This window comes from Oikopleura dioica, chromosome 1 (genome assembly GCF_907165135.1).
Source record: "Oikopleura dioica chromosome 1, OKI2018_I68_1.0, whole genome shotgun sequence".
In the NCBI taxonomy this organism is placed as follows: domain Eukaryota; kingdom Metazoa; phylum Chordata; class Appendicularia; order Copelata; family Oikopleuridae; genus Oikopleura; species Oikopleura dioica.
The window spans coordinates 4,921,441-4,941,135 of NC_137291.1; the positions used below are offsets into that span (position 1 = coordinate 4,921,441).

The 19,695-nt window shown below is 39.9% G+C and overlaps 1 protein-coding gene and 1 long non-coding RNA gene across 2 annotated transcripts; both read left to right on the forward strand.

The window, feature by feature from the left end:
• The first annotated feature begins 228 nt into the window (after positions 1-228).
• LOC145711404 (uncharacterized) lies at positions 229-1,472 on the forward strand. The gene is made up of 3 exons (XR_014135179.1): positions 229-421; positions 1,034-1,245; positions 1,291-1,472. It is a non-coding gene; the product is annotated as an uncharacterized LOC145711404 (long non-coding RNA).
• A 2,209-nt stretch (positions 1,473-3,681) lies between these two features.
• LOC145710984 (macrophage mannose receptor 1-like) lies at positions 3,682-5,946 on the forward strand. The gene is made up of 5 exons (XM_081788700.1): positions 3,682-4,221; positions 4,262-4,675; positions 4,720-5,035; positions 5,083-5,285; positions 5,327-5,946. The coding sequence occupies exons 1-5, from the start codon at positions 4,007-4,009 to the stop codon at positions 5,811-5,813; spliced, it is 1,635 nt and encodes a 544-aa protein (XP_081644826.1). The 5' UTR covers positions 3,682-4,006; the 3' UTR covers positions 5,814-5,946.
• The last annotated feature ends 13,749 nt before the right edge of the window (positions 5,947-19,695 follow it).

Consider the following 19,695-nt stretch of genomic DNA (forward strand, 5'->3'; position numbering starts at 1 on the left):
ATGAATCTATGAATCTCATGACAGGAAATGACCTCTAAAAGCCTCGATTTCCTCGCCTGCAAAAAGTTGCGTCATTGATATTCTTCGGTGGACTGAGGTTTGCAAAAAGATTCGGAAAGCCTCGCTGCGCAAAAACTCGCCGCCGCACGTGGCGGTCAGGCGCCTGCCACCGCCGGTTTCAACGATTTCATGAAAAACTTGAATTTAAAAATTTAAAATCAAAAGATAATTTTTCGAAAAATATCTTTTGAAAAGCTGAGAGAAAAAGGGAAGAAACAGGCTGAGCAATTTTAGCAGCAGTTTGTCTTGAGAAAAATTAAGATTAAAAGAAAAATAAGAAAAGTGAGAAGGAAGTTTTCCAGTCTCATGGTCAAGAATCTTTCCTGTCTCTTGGCAGTCCATGCCTTGCCAAACTCAAAAGGTACGTTTTTAGGGGTGTCGTCAGGAAACCGACAAAAACCGACAAATTTTGCATGGGCGGCAACTCAGCCTCTTATTGACCAGTATGCAAAATCAAGGTTGGTGATTGGTTGAAAATTTCAACAAAAAATTTGTCGAATTTTTGTCGCTTTTTGACACCTCCCGGTTTGTTAGATCAAAAATGCTTTAGGGGCCCTATAAGTTTTCTTTACTCGGCATTTTCAAATTTAGTTATCATTTTTGAAGACCTCAGATAAACAGAAAAAATGGAATAAATCATTTATTAGGATATGTTTTCTTTGATTTCAATAAAAAATAAAATTCAAAAAAATTAGATAAAAACCGTAATCGCGGAGAAAAACGAACAGCCCCGTTATTTTTCTGAAAGATGTAGATTGAAGTTTAGATTTCAAGTCTAGTTTTTGTATCCCATTCTTTAGGACACCCTTAAGAAATTCTATTTCAGTATTTTTGAGCCCAAGAAATGCTTATCAGCAAAAATAAAGAGGAAAACTTCAATGCCCCAAATTTTTGCAGATTTTTCGGAAAATAAAGAAATGTGAGAAAAGGCGGAATAATTAGAGTTTTTCGCTGTTGAGTTAATTTGCTTCAGATTGTCCTGAATTTTGGCATTTAAACGCAGCCACGAACGAGTGCGAGCTGCCCAATCATCTTGTTGATGTTCAATGTCACCAAGGAAAATGGCAAAAAAATGATTTTTAAAAATAATTTTTTAAAAATAAGACCGGAATTGAAGCCATTCAAAGACGGCGTAAAAATCCTCTTTTCCGAAGAAATCGACCTTTCAGAAACTTCTATTGACGGGTAATCCAATTATTTTCCTCCTTGATTTCAATCCTCTAATTTCAGCTGCCACGAATCCCATTATTCGAGAAATCCTGATTCGAATGAAATCTGGGTTGATTTCTCGAAATGCGCGAAACCTGAGTTTTTATCTGACAGAGTCATTGTCCAAAACAGGATATTTTTTGGTGAAGAGCATGTTTTGCCTGTTCAATGCGAGTTTTTGATGAGCGAAGATGTGGCCATTCAATCAGGACAGATGAAAATTTCAAAATAACGGAATAAACGCTCCCAAAAATAACGAAAAAATGATTTTTAAAAATTTTTTGATTTAATAAAAAGTGAAAGTGCATTTTCGATAGCCAATAAGATTGCTCTGTTTGACCTACCAGCCAATCAAAACCCTAGTATCATTTTTTGGTTGTGCCTTTTTTGGTATTTTTGGGTGAGTTTCGCGATTCAAAAAGTGGCACAAAAACTTGATTTTTCGCATATTAATTTGTCTAAAATCTGATTTGTCGACTACTAAAATTACTAAAAAATGATCAAATTTTAAAATCTTGCGCTTTTGAAGCTCTATTTTAGGCAATTTCTATTCGAAACCCGGTTAACCTCGCCGGTGTCATCCTCTTTCTTTTAGAACCCCCACCCTTCCCTCCCCGCAAAAAATTCCTGGCCACGTCTGGAAGCTGTCATTTCCAAGTTTACCATAAATTTCCATCTGTGAATAAGTTATCGACGATTCGAAATCGCGTCTCCGCCGATCAGCCCCAGCAAAAGCCATTGGAAACGCTTTCTTCACCGTCAATTTGGAATATTTCGACAGAAAATTTGAACAAATTCTAGACCCGCAAATTGCTCTTACAGTAGGGGACTATGCGAATGTTGAGATTTCGCTGGATCAGAAGATTCAGGGGATAGAACTCGGGTTGTCAAATTGTACAGTTTACGGGGAGGGGGAAAATGATAGCTTTGGGGTGGTGGATTATCCCGGATGTCCGGATCAAATTGTTAAGGCCAGCTTGTTTGATGGAGAATCTCAGGAAAAGGTTTCAAAATTAAATTCAAAAACCATAATTTTGTTGCCGCATGTCGCAACAAGTCGCTCAATATCTCCAGATGTCGCGAAAACTCATTTGATGTCGCTTAATGTCGTCGAATGTCGCCAAAATTGATGATTATGTCAATAAAAAATCGATCAAACCAAGTCGACATTAAGCGACATTTTGTGACATTTGGCGATATTTGGCGACATTTGGTGACATTTGGCGACATTTGGTGAAATAAAGATATTTCCAGATGTCGTGGAAAATCACTTGATGTCGCGGAATGTCGCTGAATGTCGTTGAATATCGCTTTTGTCAATAGATATATTTACGTCGTTTAACGACATTTGCGACATTCGGCGACTTTCTTGAAAATAAGGCGACAAAAACCAGGGCATCTTTTTGTCAATTGAATAAAGCGAAGTGGTTACGGAATCACTGTATTCCGCTGTCTCACGCGTGGCACGCAAAGCCGCAAATTTCGGCCGACTCGGTTTCAGTCGCTTTCAACCGAGCGGATCATTAATCACCGATTTCATGCTCACGCAAGAGACAAAGACGCGCCATCAGCTCGACGGCATTCTATTACGCCCCTTTTAAATCCCGGAAATGAAATTATAATTCCATCCTAATAATCTTATCGCCTTGCGTCATTCTATTCACTCTCGCGGGAAAATTGAAAACCTTTCAAAAAGTGGGAAAGAAGACTCTCTTATCGAGTCTTTGAATTTGTCTCCGACACTTTTGCCGCTTCTGTTCTTCGCCTTGCTTGCCGAGCTGTCATTTGCGACTCAACTGATGAAGAGTAAGTTTCTTTCAAGAATGACTGTAGTTTGAATATTCTATTTTCAGGTCTGAGTGTAAAAACAATGCTCCACCAGCGAAACAAGAAGATTTCTTCCGCCGCCAAAATAGGTCAAAATCTGTAAAACTCGCTTCTTTATGTAAATATTCCTCCATGATTTCATGCAGTCAATAAAATCACCCTCTGCAAAATTTATCCTCAAGAGTTTAGGAAACTAGAATCTACTAGGTAGATAAGGTTGTCAAAGCAATCGTCTACTACATCAGCCTATTAATCATTTTTCAAAATTTGCGACGAAAAATGCTTCCCAGATTACAAAAAATTCGACTGATTTATGGTTTTTAAAAATGAAGTAGTCTTGTATGAAAAATTTGTTAAATTCGATCCAAAACCCATAATTATCAATATTCGTGAAATATGGAGTTTCGACTGATTTTTTCATGATATTTTTTTATTAAGACAAAGTAAATTTGAAGTGCTTTGAAAAATATTCTACGTCTGGAATTATCTCGCGAATTTCTCAACTTCTCGCGAGGTAAATAAATCTTCACATATAAAATCAACTTCACAAGCATTTTTCTCATTCCTCAGTGCGAAAATAAAAAAATTGCAAAACTTTTCTTCACACTATTTTTCATTCTGCCGGCTAATTCGCAAGAGATTTCTTCGAGATGCTTTCCTTTTGGTTAGCATCAGCTTTTCTCCGTCTCGGCTGGGCCCAGATAACATGCGATAATGAGAACTGCCCGAACCCGACCGGAACTTCTTACGAGACGAAATTGAATTGCGGCGTTTTGGTCAACGATGGAACCAATGGACAGTCGAAAAAGTGCGCGTATTTGATGAAAACGAGGGAGAATGGCCGGAGTCGAACGCTTTTTGCTCTGCGCTAAAATTTACAATCAACGGAACGGAAGTCGAGGGAGGAAATATGCTGTCAATCAGATCGCCTGAAGAAAATGAAGTCATCAGACAGTACCTCATCGGACTCATGGACGGAGCAAACGTCTACTACTATCCCCGAATCGGGCTTCGAAAAACATGCCAAAACTGCGAGTGGTACTGGTCCGACGGGAGTCCAATTACTTACACCAATTGGTACGGAACCGAGCCAAATACCTACTACTACGATTGCGCCAGAATCTAGTAAGTCGTTCTTGAAATCTTCGCTAAATAAAAATTCTAGTTATTCGAGCAACGGCGCTGTTTACAACGGAACTTGGATAGACATAACCTGCACGGGAATCTACTCAGATCTGTGCCAATTCGAAGTCGATGGAAAACAACCTTGGGATCCAGAGCCAGACAATGGTCTACCCGCCAAAGGAGGTTGCAAACCCGGCTGGTACCCCTTCGGCGGCTACTGCTACAAATTCGACGGTTTTCGGGTCGATGGCGGATCAGGTTTCGACCCAGCTGGATTTTTGAAGTGGAATGATGCGCGAGCAAAATGCAACGAGGACTGGGAAGGAGCTGATTTGGCCATGCTTCCGACAGCAGAGCACAATTCTCTGGTCGCATCGCTACTTGGGCCGTGGTTTTTCGGGGCGGATCCGTTTATCGGAGTTTACAATCATGCTTATTATGATTATTACTTCAGGTTTTAGCTCTCCTCTTTGACCCCTAATCGAATATTCTTGCTAGTCTGATCAACGAAGACCGCCTCAAATACGACAACTGGGTGCCCGGCAAGCCCAATCACGCCCAAAGTACCCAAGACAAATGCGTCGTCATGTCCTGGCGAAACGACGCAAATTTCCACGATGCTTTCCGAGTTGGTCAATGGAACAACGTCTACTGCGGCACTTACGCAACCGCTGGCAATTATGGCGATCCCCACCCGTGGGTTTGCTCGCACGAACAGAGTTCTAGCTATCAGTCGCAGTACCCGACTTGGATTTCGCTGCCCGATGTGAAATGCGGTCCCGGTTGGATTCCTTACCATTCTGCTTGCTACAAGGTTTTTGTTTCTTTATCATTTCTTGATTCAATCATTGTTGTTTTCAGCTATTTACTGATCGAAAACCCTTCGATGATGCAAACAAATATTGTTCGGAAAATGGCGAGTCGGCAGCAAAAGCAACCTATTTGATCACAATGTGGGACGAGTACGAAGTCGAGTTTGCCAAATCCTTCTTCCGGGACGATCAACTCCCGCAGCGAAAGCCAACAGATCTGCCAGACGGTATCTGGATCGGTCTCAAGAAAAAGTAAGCACAAGAAGTTTGATTTTTGGAATTCCTCTTTTAAGTGATCGGCAAGGAAGCGACAGATTCGAATGGATCGATGGAGTGCCACTGACGCGTCAAGATTGGGCTGGCGACTCTGGAAATCAGCCCTGCGCGTTTTGGACTCGGAGACGAAAATGTACAAGACCTCCGGCTGCTCCGAGCAAAAGCGTTCATTTGCAAAAGCGAGTTCTACGAGGTCCCGCTCAACTCATACGAAGACATCGATGCAAAGCTCGGGAAGCCTCAGGAATGCCCCGATGGTTGGAGCCTCCTCGGCCACCACTGCACGAGAATCTACGAGGAGGCGCAGCCGTATTCACAAGCCGCCATGCAATGCAAAATCCAAGGCGGCAATCTCGGCAGCATCCACTCCTCCGGCTACAACAGAATCATAAAAGACCAGTTCACGAAAACTGCCCACGCCGAAAACTCGATGTGGATCGGAATGCAGTACAAAGGCGCTTTCGGCTGGCAGTGGGACGATGGAACAGGCGCCAGCTATTTTAACTGGGAAAATGGGGAGCCGAATGATTGGCAAGAGCCGGAAGATTGCGTGGCGATGGATGAGATTGGCACTTGGAAGGACTCGCCGTGTCGGGAATCGAAACCGTTCCTCTGCAAAAAGGTCGCTCCGACTGAATTTTGCACTGCCGCGATTTCGAGCAAAATCAAGTCTTGTGGATTCGTCGGCATTTCGGAGACAGAGTGCATGTTGGAATTCGGATGCTGTTTCGACCCAACAATCGACTCGGGCATGGGCAACAACTGTTTCCAACCAAAGCCTCCGGTCGACGTCGGCATGGCCGCAGGCGCTGCTGTCGGCGTCACCGTCTTTGTCATTGCCGCTGTTGCTGGAGGATTCTTTTTCTACACGAAGAGAAATGAAGCCACTATCGGCGGCATTACCAATCCTCTTGCTTGAACTTTTTCTTTATTTTATTTTCCTTACTTTCTTCTGCAATAAAAATCTCAAGGCGAGTTAAAACAAGCACAATTGAAATTAATTGATCATGGGCTATTCCTCCATGATTTCATGCAGTCAATAAAATCACCCTTAGCACCTGTTATTCTAGAATCATTTTTTGACAACTAGTTTTGTCAAAAGCAGAAAACAGTATCAGTTTGAAAAATGTCAGTTTCGGGAAACCAAGCAGCCCAAAATTATCCATCGTCTTCTATTATAAAAATTCCGATTGAAGAGGATTATACAGGTAAAAAAGAAGATAATTTAATGAGGCTTATTTCTCTCTCTCAAGCAAAGAATAAGCAACATGGCTCGACTGAAGCGCCAAAGCCGTCTTCTTCTGCAATGGGTGGTCTTTGCAGTGGTCTCGAAGGAGTTGGCCTCATTTTAAAAGGCCTCATTTTAAAAGGCCTCATCTTAAAAGGCTTCATTTTAAAACAGTTTAAAATGAGGCCTTTTAAAATGAAGCCTTTTTAAAATGAGGCCTATTTATTTAAAAAGAGGCCAAAAATTCCGAATCGGCTGAAACTGCTTTGTTGATTTTATGTTTGAACTTCATAAGCTCACTTGGCAAGTAATCGAAAAAAATTTTTTGGATAATCAATGATAAGTAATCATATCTCCACCCTTTTCTCCTTGATCAGGGTTCTAAATTTGTGGTAAAATCTAAAAGTCTTATCCGTCCGTGTCCGGATCGAAAAACGGATTTTTATCCGGTCTTGTCCCGGACATGTCCGTTTTAGTCCGTTCCTGTCAGTAAAATCCGGCCATATTTTTGTAAGAAAAAGTCTGGTCATGACCGTAAATGTCCGTAAAATTCTATGCAAAAAAACAAATTTTTATCGAAATAAGCCCTAAGAGTCTCGAGCCAAGACCAAAAAATCTTTAAGAAATAAATTCGACAGAAATTTCATCGAAAAATCGAATTCTACTCAAGCCAATTTTAGAAAATCAAGGGAGTGGCCTGGGACAAGAGTCGTAAGTTTCATGAGCGACTGAATTTTTCCAAAGGAGCTACAGTGGTGTGAGGAGTTTCCGCACCTCTAAAGAGCGGGTAAAGGGGTGCGCGTCATTAGCTACGGTTTGGGGGTTTGCGTCAATAGCTACGGTGCGTCAATAGCTACGGTTAAAAATGAGTCAAAGGGAGCAAGGGAATTGACAGACAGTTTAGGGTGGGCATCAACCTACCGGTCGGGTTAGGGTTAGGTCGGGTTTGCCGGTTATTTCGAAAATTACAAGAATCTGAAGCTATCTAGGTCGGTCGTAACGAGAGTGTGGTCGCTTTTCGCTTGCAAAAATTTGAATAAGTAACATAGTCGGACAATTTTTATTGAATCAAGGCTAAATATGGTATTTTTCGTATTGGTATCATTGTTTGTAAGCAAAAACGACCACAATCTCTTTCCGACCAACCTAGATAGATTCAAATTCTTGTAATTTTCGAAATAACCGGCAAACCCGACCTAGGTTGATGCCCACCCTAAACGTTCTGTCAATTCCCATGCTCCCTTTGACTCATTTTTAGCCGTAGCTATTGACGCACCGTAGCTTTTGACGCAAACGTAGCTACTGACGTAAACCCCCAAACCGCAGCAGTTGACGCGCACCCGGTAAAAGGTGCGGAAACGCAGCACTCACTTTTGTCACTTCTAGAAGAAATATGCAGAAAAAGTGCGGCCTAGGGGTGCGGTAACGCACCACTCACAAATGGTGCGGAAACTTCTCACACCACTGTATGCTCAGCCGAAAGACTTCATAAAATTGCTTACTTAGCTCAGCATCAGCTGGTAAAAACCAGCTCTGCTCAGAGTGGATAAAAATTAATTTGAAGAGAGAAATAAGTGAATAATTTTCTCAAGTACGAGAGGGGGCCACAACTATAATGGGCAAATTCTTCCCGCGGCAGACAATTATTACGGGTTCAATATTCTTCCCTGGGCTCACTAAGTTAACGGGTTTCAGACTCTCAAAATGAATTGAGCGAACTCAGTTGAACTTGAAATCGGCGAACCAATTGGATTTTGTTTTGGCACTTCTAGAAAATCCAAATTACAATTCTAGAAAAACAAAGAGCAAGTTTGCCACGGGCGCTCAATTCTTTTCGAGAATCTGAAACCCGTTAACTTAGTGAGCCCAGGGAAGAATATTGAACCCGTAATAATTGTCTGCCGCGGGAAGAATTTGCCCATTATAGTTGTGGCCCCCTCTCGTACTTGAGAAAATTATTCACTTATTTCTCTCTTCAAATTAATTTTTATCCACTCTGAGCAGAGCTGGTTTTTACCAGCTGATGCTGAGCTAAGTAAGCAATTTTATGAAGTCTTTCGGCTGAGCATACAGTGGTGTGAGAAGTTTCCGCACCATTTGTGAGTGGTGCGTTACCGCACCCCTAGGCCGCACTTTTTCTGCATATTTCTTCTAGAAGTGACAAAGTGAGTGCTGCGTTTCCGCACCTTTACCGGGTGCGCGTCAACTGCTGCGGTTTGGGGGTTTACGTCAGTAGCTACGTTTGCGTCAATAGCTACGGTGCGTCAATAGCTACGGCTAAAAATGAGTCAAAGGGAGCATGGGAATTGACAGAACGTTTAGGGTGGGCATCAACCTAGGTCGGGTTTGCCGGTTATTTCGAAAATTACAAGAATTTGAATCTATCTAGGTTGGTCGGAAAGAGATTGTGGTCGTTTTTGCTTACAAACAATGATACCAATACGAAAAATACCATATTTAGCCTTGATTCAATAAAAATTGTCCGACTATGTTACTTATTCAAATTTTTGCAAGCGAAAAGCGACCACACTCTCGTTACGACCGACCTAGATAGCTTCAGATTCTTGTAATTTTCGAAATAACCGGCAAACCCGACCTAACCCTAACCCGACCGGTAGGTTGATGCCCACCCTAAACTGTCTGTCAATTCCCTTGCTCCCTTTGACTCATTTTTAACCGTAGCTATTGACGCACCGTAGCTATTGACGCAAACCCCCAAACCGTAGCTAATGACGCGCACCCCTTTTACCCGCTCTTTAGAGGTGCGGAAACTCCTCACACCACTGTAGCTCCTTTGGAAAAATTCAGTCGCTCATGAAACTTACGACTCTTGTCCCAGGCCACTCCCTTGATTTTCTAAAATTGGCTTGAGTAGAATTCGATTTTTCGATGAAATTTCTGTCGAATTTATTTCTTAAAGATTTTTTGGTCTTGGCTCGAGACTCTTAGGGCTTATTTCGATAAAAATTTGTTTTTTTGCATAGAATTTTACGGACATTTACGGTCATGACCAGACTTTTTCTTACAAAAATATGGCCGGATTTTACTGACAGGAACGGACTAAAACGGACATGTCCGGGACAAGACCGGATAAAAATCCGTTTTTCGATCCGGACACGGACGGATAAGACTTTTAGATTTTACCACAAATTTAGAACCCTGATCAAGGAGAAAAGGGTGGTGATATGATTACTTATCATTGATTATCCAAAAAAATTTTTTTCGATTACTTGCCAAGTGAGCTTATGAAGTTCAAACATAAAATCAACAAAGCAGTTTCAGCCGATTCGGAATTTTGGCCTCTTTTAAATAAATAGGCCTCATTTTAAAAAGGCTTCATTTTAAAAGGCCTCATTTTAAACTGTTTTAAAATGAAGCCTTTTAAGATGAGGCCTTTTAAAATGAGGCCTTTTTAAAATGAGGCCAACTCGTCTCGAAGATATTCTTGAACTTTGTGGATGTCCGGAACCATGCCGAGATGTGTGCTATGGAATAGTTTGCTGTAAATGGATTCTGTTCCTTTTATTCTTCTTTGCGGTCATCTATCGATTCATGACAAAACCAGATGATTGAAAGCATAAATGCACTGTATAAACTGTTCCTTATCTGATCTTTATTTTCTAATAAAAATATTTTCAAAAAAGAAAAAAGGGATATTCTAGTCCAAAATTCGAGTCAAAAGCCTTTTGCTTTCGCTTCTCAAATGATAAGAGACGGATATCAGATCGGAGTCGGGCGACTTGGTATTCGTACTCAACCAAAAGGTCAAGTTGAGAGTTAGTGGCAGGCAGCTCGAGCTTGGCATCATCGTTTCTTGAGAATAAAAAGCTAATAATTTATGAGGAATCGGCAAGTGTCGAAAAATTTAATAGTTAAGTTTATGATTGTAGATATTTATGAGATAAGGAGTTTTTGAAAATCGATCATATTTCCGACTCGACCTTTTTATAATTTAACTCACAAATTTAATTTTTGGGAAAGGGTCGGACTCATTACCAATTGGTAACCCATTACCAATTGTGGTAACCCATTACCAATTTTGGTAACCCATTACCAAATTCGTCAAAAAGTTTCGATATTTTTCATTCAAAGAGCGAGTTTGCGCTCCGCGCCTGTATAATAGAAAACTTGTGGGGTGTTTTATTCATTAACTTGGCGAAAAATTAAAAATAAATTGATAATCGACTACCAAAAATTGGTAATGGGGTACCAAAAATTTTGGTAATGAGTCCGACCGTTCCCGTAATTTTTTGTTAGAGTTTTTGGTGAGAAAATCTTTCTGGTTATTTGTATAAAGAATCACTTTTAGTGTCAACGTTACGATAACAATTATGAAACTTTTTAGAAAAGAGCTTCAAAAACCATAATACTCGGTTAAATTTGATCATTTGGGTTTTATTTTTGAAAACAGGACTGAGCAACAAAGAATACTTAGTGTCTGTACATCAAAACGTCGTCTCCAGAACTCAACTGGAGACGAAAACTAGACTACTGTCTGATAAGAGGAAGAATCGGCGCAGGCCAAAAAATAGTATTGAGTCTAAGTTTGAAAGGTTTCAAGAGTAAAATTCTAAATAAACAGACTAAACAAGACTATGGAAATTTCCATTTGGATTTTGATAACCAATAAGATTGCTGTATTTGGCCTACCAGCCAATGAAAACCCTGATCCGTAATATCACTCCTATAAATTGGTTTTACCCAAATTTCTCCAAATTTCTGTTTTTCCTCATTTCTATTGAGCGCGGTGATTTCGAGTGGAAATGAGTGCTTTGATTAAAAGAAAATTTGCGGTGTTGGAAAAAGCGCGCTCTAAAAAGGTTGATTCTAGTTTTGATTACCAAGAGCGACTCATTTACGCGGCTCTTTTCTACTCGAAATTTTCAATTTTCGCGTAAGAGGCAACTCGTCCTCCGATTTCCTTCAAAACTCAGAAATTTTGAAAAATTTTTTCTTGATAAAAATCTTTAATGATATCGTTTACTGAAAGGAAACCCAAAAGTAGTGGCAGGACCAGACACTTGGCTAAAGTATTTTCGCATCATTTCATCGTCGAATTCGTCCATGGCATCGAGAGCAAGCTGCTTTTGGTCGGCGCGAGAAGCGCGGTACTCTTTATGTAATCACTCATGAAGTTTTCGGGCGGATCGTGGTGCTCCTAAAAAAGGTTACTGATTTTTCCCACGCGATTTTCTTAAGGGGGTAGAAACAGCTTTTCTCTGAAAATGGCGTTTTTGACCGGCGCTACAGACAAGAGAATCTTTTATCTTCAAATTTTCTCTTCAGGTTTAGATAGAAACATGTTAGATCTAGGAGCATCTCCTTCAAAATTTGTTTTAAGCATCAATTTTTTGAGTAAGCGGGCTCAGAAGCAACTCATCTCTCCGAAATTCTCGATTTTCGCCACTTTTCAAACACGAATATCTCGAGTCACCTGATAGTTAAACAAATTTCATTCACAGTTTTGTGAACCTCAACCCCTTTTCTAGGAACATTTATGAGGAAATTTTGTGAACATAAATAAATCTTATGTTTTCTCTTATGTAGCTACAGTCCAAAATCGAGAAAGCTGTTTCTACCCCTCAATTTTTCAAGTTTTTAGATCAAAAACCTGTTTATAAAAACCTGAGTCAGGATTTCAAATACCTATCTAATTCTTTCTTTTCAAATCCTGACTCAGGTTTTCAACTCAATTGGCCGAGGCAGGATCATACCGCTTTGATTCCAGCGTGAACAATATGTCCATTTGCGATTTCTAGCGAAAAAATCGCGAAGCAAAATAATTTTATCATCCTTTTTTCTTTCTTTTTATTTCGTAGCTCAGAAGAGTTACTTTTGCTTTTAAACAGAAACACATTACTTCTGCATATAAGAAATTTATACGCATCAGATAAACTGTAGTGAAACTCGCTTCGCTTTGGAGATACAGTGATGAACTGTCAGTAAGGCAAATTAACGAATCCAGAATTTGGTTTCCTCTCCCCTTTGGCTTGATATTTTTGTTTGCGCAAAAAAGTTTGTTGCGTTTTTCTGAGAAGGGCAAAATTAACTCGTCGGCGCGCCGGCAACGAGATTCCGTGAACGTCAAGAAACAAAATACAATAAAGCCGTATTTGAGTTAAGCTCCCAAAGTGGATCAAAAATTATTTCTGATCTTATACTTGCCTCTATGAGGCTTCTCTTTCTTTGGTCACGTTTTTTGAACACCAATTTCAAAAATGACTTCACTTTTCTAAGCTGTTCAAAGTGGCGACATTCAGCGACATTTCGCGACATCTAGCTAAATTCGGCAACATTCTGCGACATCCAGCGGCATTCGGCGACATCCAGAGACATCAAGCGACATCAAACGACATCCAGCGACCTTCGAGGACATCCAGAAACATCCAGCGACATCCAAGGACATCAAGCTAAATTCGACGACATTCGGCGACTCTCTAAGTGCGCCCAAAATTTTAAGCCGTAACCCTTACCCTAAAAGGCACTTAAGGAGGGGTCGTCGAGAAAAATTTTTCGTTTTTCAAAATTTTGGTTATATTTTTGGATTTCTTATCAAAAAAGGAGCATTTTTGGTTTCCAGCTTTTCGCGGATTTATTAACTTTTTTTAACAAAATTCTCGATTTTGTGTCTTGAATTCGAGATTTTACGAAATTTAAAAGTTGGTTATATCACCCAATAATTATCCTTATCAAATTTTTATGTGATAGATATTGTTTTTAGATGATTTTTTAATCATTTTTAGTAAAAATTCTGAGTCTCCGCGACTTTGGTAAAATTCCCTATGAAAAATGAGCAAAAATGACGATTTTTAGGTAAATCGGATATTTTTGATCAACAGTAAAAAATTTTCACGATAAGCATCCCGTTTTTCATTGTCGCCGCCGTATTTTTAAGGGTTTAAACTTACTTTTAAAAGTATTTGATGAAGAAAAAAATCCCGTTTTTGAGATTTCTTGGTCACGAGACACCCCCACTTTGACCTAAATTTTACAAATTTTTTGGAAAAAATTTTTTCTCGTTTTCACCGCCGTATTTTTCAGACCCTTTTCTTTCCACGTAAATAGTCAGAATTTGCCTATCTAAGCAGGTTTTTCCGCATTTTTGGTCACAGAAATCCCGATTCTCGTCGACCTCCCCTTAAATTTTTTTTATGACTGAAAACTAACTGTAAACGTCTAATTTGAACAAAAACGTCGCAAAGCTAAATGTTTGCCTTTTCGAGCCAAAAATTCCAGTTTCGGATTTGGACATAATCCGCTGTAACGATTTTGACGTTTGTGATTTGTTTGAAATGTTTCCAGCCTAATGCGCTTGGCAAAAATAATTAAAATACCTCCGATTCCTTACTCTGGGATTGAGAAAAACGGGGGATGAGAAATTTTTAAAGCCGTTTTCTTTGTTTTATAAATAGTGAAAGAAAGGTAGGGAATGATGTTTAATTCAAGATCTTCTCGAAAATAGTGAGTTGTAATTTTTGTCATGTTTCGTGAAAATATTGAATATTTGCGCTTCTTTTTATGATCTGGATTTGATCCTGGATTACCGTGCTGACGACAGAAATAATAGCAGTTGGTTTAACTGTCACTGACGCACTTTCTTGTTAAAAATTTCTAGAAAATTTTTTCAAACAAAATTTTATGAAATCTGTTTCAATCAACCAGTGCCGGAAAAATCATTGTCAACCCGGAAATCGCACTCAGAAATAGCTTGCGTAATGAGAGAACAGAAATCTCATCACGCAATTAGCAGCGCACCGGCTCAAATTCTACTTGAGCTCATCAAAAGTCCTCAGCTTTAGATCCCCATTTACATCCTCTAAAAACCCTGCAACTGATTCATCTTCTTTCAGCCGCTAGAAGATACATTTTTTATAAACAGTTTTTGATCGTGAAGATGCTATCGACTCGAAAACTTTTTAAAACTACCGGATTTGAACAGGTTCTTTTTGATTTTGCTCAAGTGGGGGAAGGAAGCGGTGCCACCTGATGCTCGCCCCGTTTTTGCTTGTCCGAGATGGGCTTTTAAAAGAAGTGATAAGGGCCGACTCGACCGAGGCGCCTTGATCAACCGAACGGATGTTGAGCTACTCGGCGGGGATGAGCTTCTTTTGGGGATGAAGAGGATCAGGGACGGTTCTTGAATTAATTTATTGGGAGAACTGTTTTGCTCCGAACCTGGCTCAGGTTTTCTACACAGGTTTTTTGCCAAGAAAAATTCTAGACTGAATATCATTTGACATATGACATGTCAGACTTGTTTTTACTGCGGTTCATCTAGAATTCGTTCAGTCAGCCAGTAAAGAATCAAATTTGGTGAGACTCCATCTCCTTGAACTTTTGGCTCGAAACTCGAAAAACATATTTTGACATGATTAGAAATTAAATTCTAGCTCTGTCTCCCTTTTTTCCGAAACAAAGCAAGAAAAAACATAGCTCCGCTTTTTCAAGTTTTTAATTGTTATTCAGAACAAGGTGTTATCCTCGGGAAAATCCATATTTTCGTTTGATACGCCCGCGCTTCAGCTCAAGCAGATCCGGAAGGCGACGGATTCAGACCCTTTTTTGTCTGTTCGGCAGGTCAAATAACGGAAAAAAGCCGACTGTGATGCGCCGCCAATTATGCACATTTGGGGAAATGGCGAGACCTTGTAAAGCGATAAATTGGGGACACTTGGCAGCTTTCTGAAGAACTTTGAGCGAGGAATAAGGTGCGAAAATGGATAAAGAAAGGAAAAAAGATCGATTGAAAATAAAAATATTTCTGATTTGAATCTTGGATTTCCGGCTCTTGAGCCAGATCATGAAGAAAGAAGGGTTCGATAAAAATCGGCGCGGAGCTCAAGAAGTCGGCTGTGCGCAAACAAACTCTCTTATCAGCGCCGAGCTGATCTAAACACTCCAGCCAAAAGTGGTGACCCGGATCCCGACTCAAACCGGTTGCTCAAAATACCCAAGTAGCTTACATTGCGACCTAAGTGACGCTGACCTCTATCGCGAGATCCATCTACTTATGACATGGCCACATTTTCATAAACACTAATCATTGCCTCTTTTTACTGTTTTAGACCCTGACTCAGATTTTTACACTGAGTCCCGAGGAACTTTGTCTTCGAGAGAGATAATATAAACTTATTGAAACAATAAGCGCGTATTTTTTCATCCAAGATTGAAATCAGAAATTTACCTTCATTCTTTTGTTGTTATTATCGGTGATCGATGAGGAGCTTATTATGCTTCGCTGAAACGGTTGCGTACTTTCAAAGGACTGGAATAAATAAATAAACGCGACCGGGTTATGTACGTCCGACATGGGTAAACCCCTTGAGAAACGTCACGTTGACAGCGACTCCTTGTCATGGGGACGTAACTTGAGCCACCTGAATTTTTCTTCCCTTTGAAAGAAGGCTTATCCCTTCACTCTTCCGAAAAAGGGGGCAATTTTATGTAATAAAAATCGTGAAAAATTTTTATTTTCAAGTGTTTTCTTCTGCTCCGACCCGATTTGAAAAAGCTGGAGCTACTCGACTTCACTTTCAAATTTCATTTTTGAAAAATGGAAAAACATTTCGCCGGATGATCCGGGCAGAATCCCCGAGACGAGGAGTTGTCATAATAACTCAAAGTTAAATAATTAGAATCCCTGGTTTTTTTTCGCTTTTCTTGGCAAAATTTCGACATCGAAGTTAAAAAGGTTTTTTTTTCAAATCCTGGCGGGATTTTTAGACCCTTACTCAGGCTTTCTTTACAGGTTCTGGGATCAGAGATTCAATAATAAAAAAGTAGGATTACTGTTTCTGAGCTACATTAGTGACAGGCATGTAATCTTTACGGAAGAAAGATGTTATTTTGTCGAAGAAGCCAGCAAGGAGGACAAAGGGAGAAATAAGCAGAAAAATTATCAATGCAAATATCCAGAGTCCAGTTGACGGATTTTCATCGGAGATGGCTACTTCTTCATTTGTTCCGATTCTGATAAGCTTATCCAAGAAAGAATCACTTGCTGAAGAAAGAGGCAGATTTTAAAGATCAGTTTTGCCCATATTTTTCTCTAAAAATAAAAATATTAAATAGACATATTTTTTATTTTTTTTTACTGAAAAATACCTTTTTCAACTGCTATTTTCGCACAGTTTTCGTAAGAAGGAGGGTTTCCCTGATTTTTCTCTCCTTTCATTTTTGAATTTTCGAATTCGGGGGCTAAGAATTTTGGCCTAAGATCAGCTTGCTAAGCTCAAATAAAAATTCAAAAAAACAGCCCCTGTTTGAGGTGTTCTCATTATTTTATGATTTCTAAATATCAATTTTCTTATTGAAAAAGGGAAAATGAATGATGCGATACGCCTGAAATGATTTTGAAAAGAAAGCAAAAAAGTCAATTTTGCTCTTTCACATTCGCTTCTGATCCTCTCAGTCAAATTTCGTATTTGCTTATCTCGCGAAAGCACTAGAACTTGTTGATTCTGCGCCTGCGATATTTAGGTCCTTGGAACCGAGTTGATATCGAGTCAGTGGCATGAAATTAACGTCCAATTTTCAAATTTCCGAAAATTCAATTTACCCTGATAGCGGAAGGAGAGCGCCAGAATGAAATTGCCGCGATGACAGAATTGATGAAATTTACGTTTTGATCCAGATCGACCGGCTCTAGAATCTGGGCATTTTTATTTCGAGTGAAATTCCTTGAAATGCGTCCAAAAAGTCACTTTTCCGAAAAAGCACTCACCAAAGTGGGCAAGCTTCATATTGATTTATTCAAAATTTGGAGTATTCAGCTGAATATTCTTCCATTGGATTTCCGCCCGGTGTTTACAAAACCGTTTCAGTTGGGCCGAGAATGAGACAACAGGGCACTTCCGCCACTTCCAACCGCTAAACAGCCTCTTGAGTTGCAATCTTCAAACAGTAATGCTCCGATGCTTGCAGAGAGTTTCTAAATCAATTGATTCTTTTTTCCGGGAATTGCTTCGTTTCTGTTGATTTTGAGTTGATTTTAAGGGGGTAGACAGCGTAAATTAAGCTGATTATTTTTTTGGCTTAAGGGTATCCCCAACGATATTTTTAAACAGGCAATAGTTCAATTCCGCCCTGTTCATTGGGGATACCCTAAAGCCGAAAAAAATAATATTCGTATTTTACGCTGTCTACCCCCTTAAAATCGATATTTTTAAACAGGCAATAGTTTGATTCGAGCCCTGATCGTTGCGGATACCCTTAAAGATGACTCATTTTAGTCTTTTTCTTGTGCAGCGTTCTCAAAAATCCTGGAATACTGGAATTCGGGAAATGGTAATTTAGTTGTTTACTCCAATCCCAAGGTGAGTTTTAACCACAGCCGGTGTCACCCGTTTTTTTTCTTTTCGCTCGATCCAGATTTGTGGCTCGACCGCAAAATTTCCAACCCTCCTGTATGATAAATTCAAAATTCGAAATTCTAGATTCTCAAATTTAATTCTACAACAGGGCTCAATACAGTGAGTCACATGCGAAGCGCCTTCAGAATTTGATAATTTCTGCGTATACCGTCGCGAAAACCCGCTCCAAGACGCCAATTTGACAATTCCGGACAACATAGCTTGAATTCAGCTTCCCGGCACTTCCGCGGGAAAAATTTCTGAGGAGCTGAAATTCCTCCAAAAAGGCAGCTCTAGAAGAAAATTTCTTCAAATAAAGACTTTGCAAAGCGATAATCCGCTCGAATCAATAACAACCCATCTGGGCTACTGGAGATCCCTTCCAAATCTGATTGATTGTCGCAAAAGTTGAACAATCAGAGGGCGAATCTTCACGGCTCTAGAATTATGGCGCGCGTGCGGATGCGGCCCGTCAACAGCCTCTTCGGCGGTGCGGGATATACAAGCCGAGTTGATCCTTCCGGATGATGCCGCCACTCTGAGCAGGATTTTAGGAACTGACCCAGAATACGACAAACATGACTGCAATCACGGGGCATAATTGAAGATGTTGAAAGCTCCGGCCGTTGAAAAATAAAGCTGTGTGAGTCTGAAGATACAAAACCAAAAATTCGATTGGCGGCTTTGTGCGCCAAATCGTGCAGTTGAGCCTGTGTGGTGCATAAATTGAACCGCTTCTGACGGTTTCGCCCGACGCCTGTCCGAAATCACCAAAATCAGCCTAAGCTTTTTCTTCTTTTTCCAGTATTTTTCAGGAGATTCTGGAAGAAAGGTCAAAATCAAGGAAAAAAGACAACAAACAGAAAAAGAAGGAAGGCATTTTAAATAGTATCGTCGGCGCTATGCTTTTGAATAATGAATTAACCTTAAACATGCACCAGTCTTTCTATTTAATCCTTTTATTTGAGCGAGGAAAATATGAGCTTTGATGAGGTGGCGGCGCGTTTGAGTGAGCCACGGCCAGGTGCACCGACTTCTTCGGCAAGAACTTCCGGATCAGGCCGCCGCACCGTTAGAATTCGAGATGGAAAATGTAAAAATAATATTTTCTCATGAAATAAAATTTATTCAAAAGCGGATCCGGAACTTTCAAAAACGAAAAATTGCAAGTTCTTGCAAGAAAAAATGAAAAATCACGACGAAAAAAAAATTTCGAGTCGACACCCTTATTAAGCATTAACGAAAAAATATTTTCGGTTTATTGTCGCAATGATTTTTAATAAGAATTTTATATCATCTTAAATGACTCATTTTGAATTAAACAAGAAAATTTTTGGTTATGGGTTCTCTCAGCCAATCAGAGGCCAGTTTTCCAATTTTTGGCCAACCCTAGTTGCATTTTTTTCTGAAAAAATAGTCTAGGTTGGAAATGCCCAGTATGGTCAACCCGTTATTTTTGGGTTTCGGGTGTCAAGATCAAAAGAAGAAAAAAAAAATAATTCGATGGATTCATTGTCAAGCTTTGGGTTTAGGCGCGACCGCGAAAAAAACGCGAATGCTTCGACATTTGCAAACAGCAGATGTCGATTTTGCGTCGACTGGAGCACGTTTACAAGATGCCGCCCAGTAGGATTATCCCACCCAATGTTTGCAACTGCCAATCAAGAATTTTCAACGCGAAGGAGCGAAGTTTTCAATTTCTTGAACACTTTTTCAAGACTCAAATATTCTAGCTCGAATTTGAAGCCTTCAGAGTATACCTTCTGACCTTAATAAAAGTTATTTCTACTTGACCTTTATCTTATTA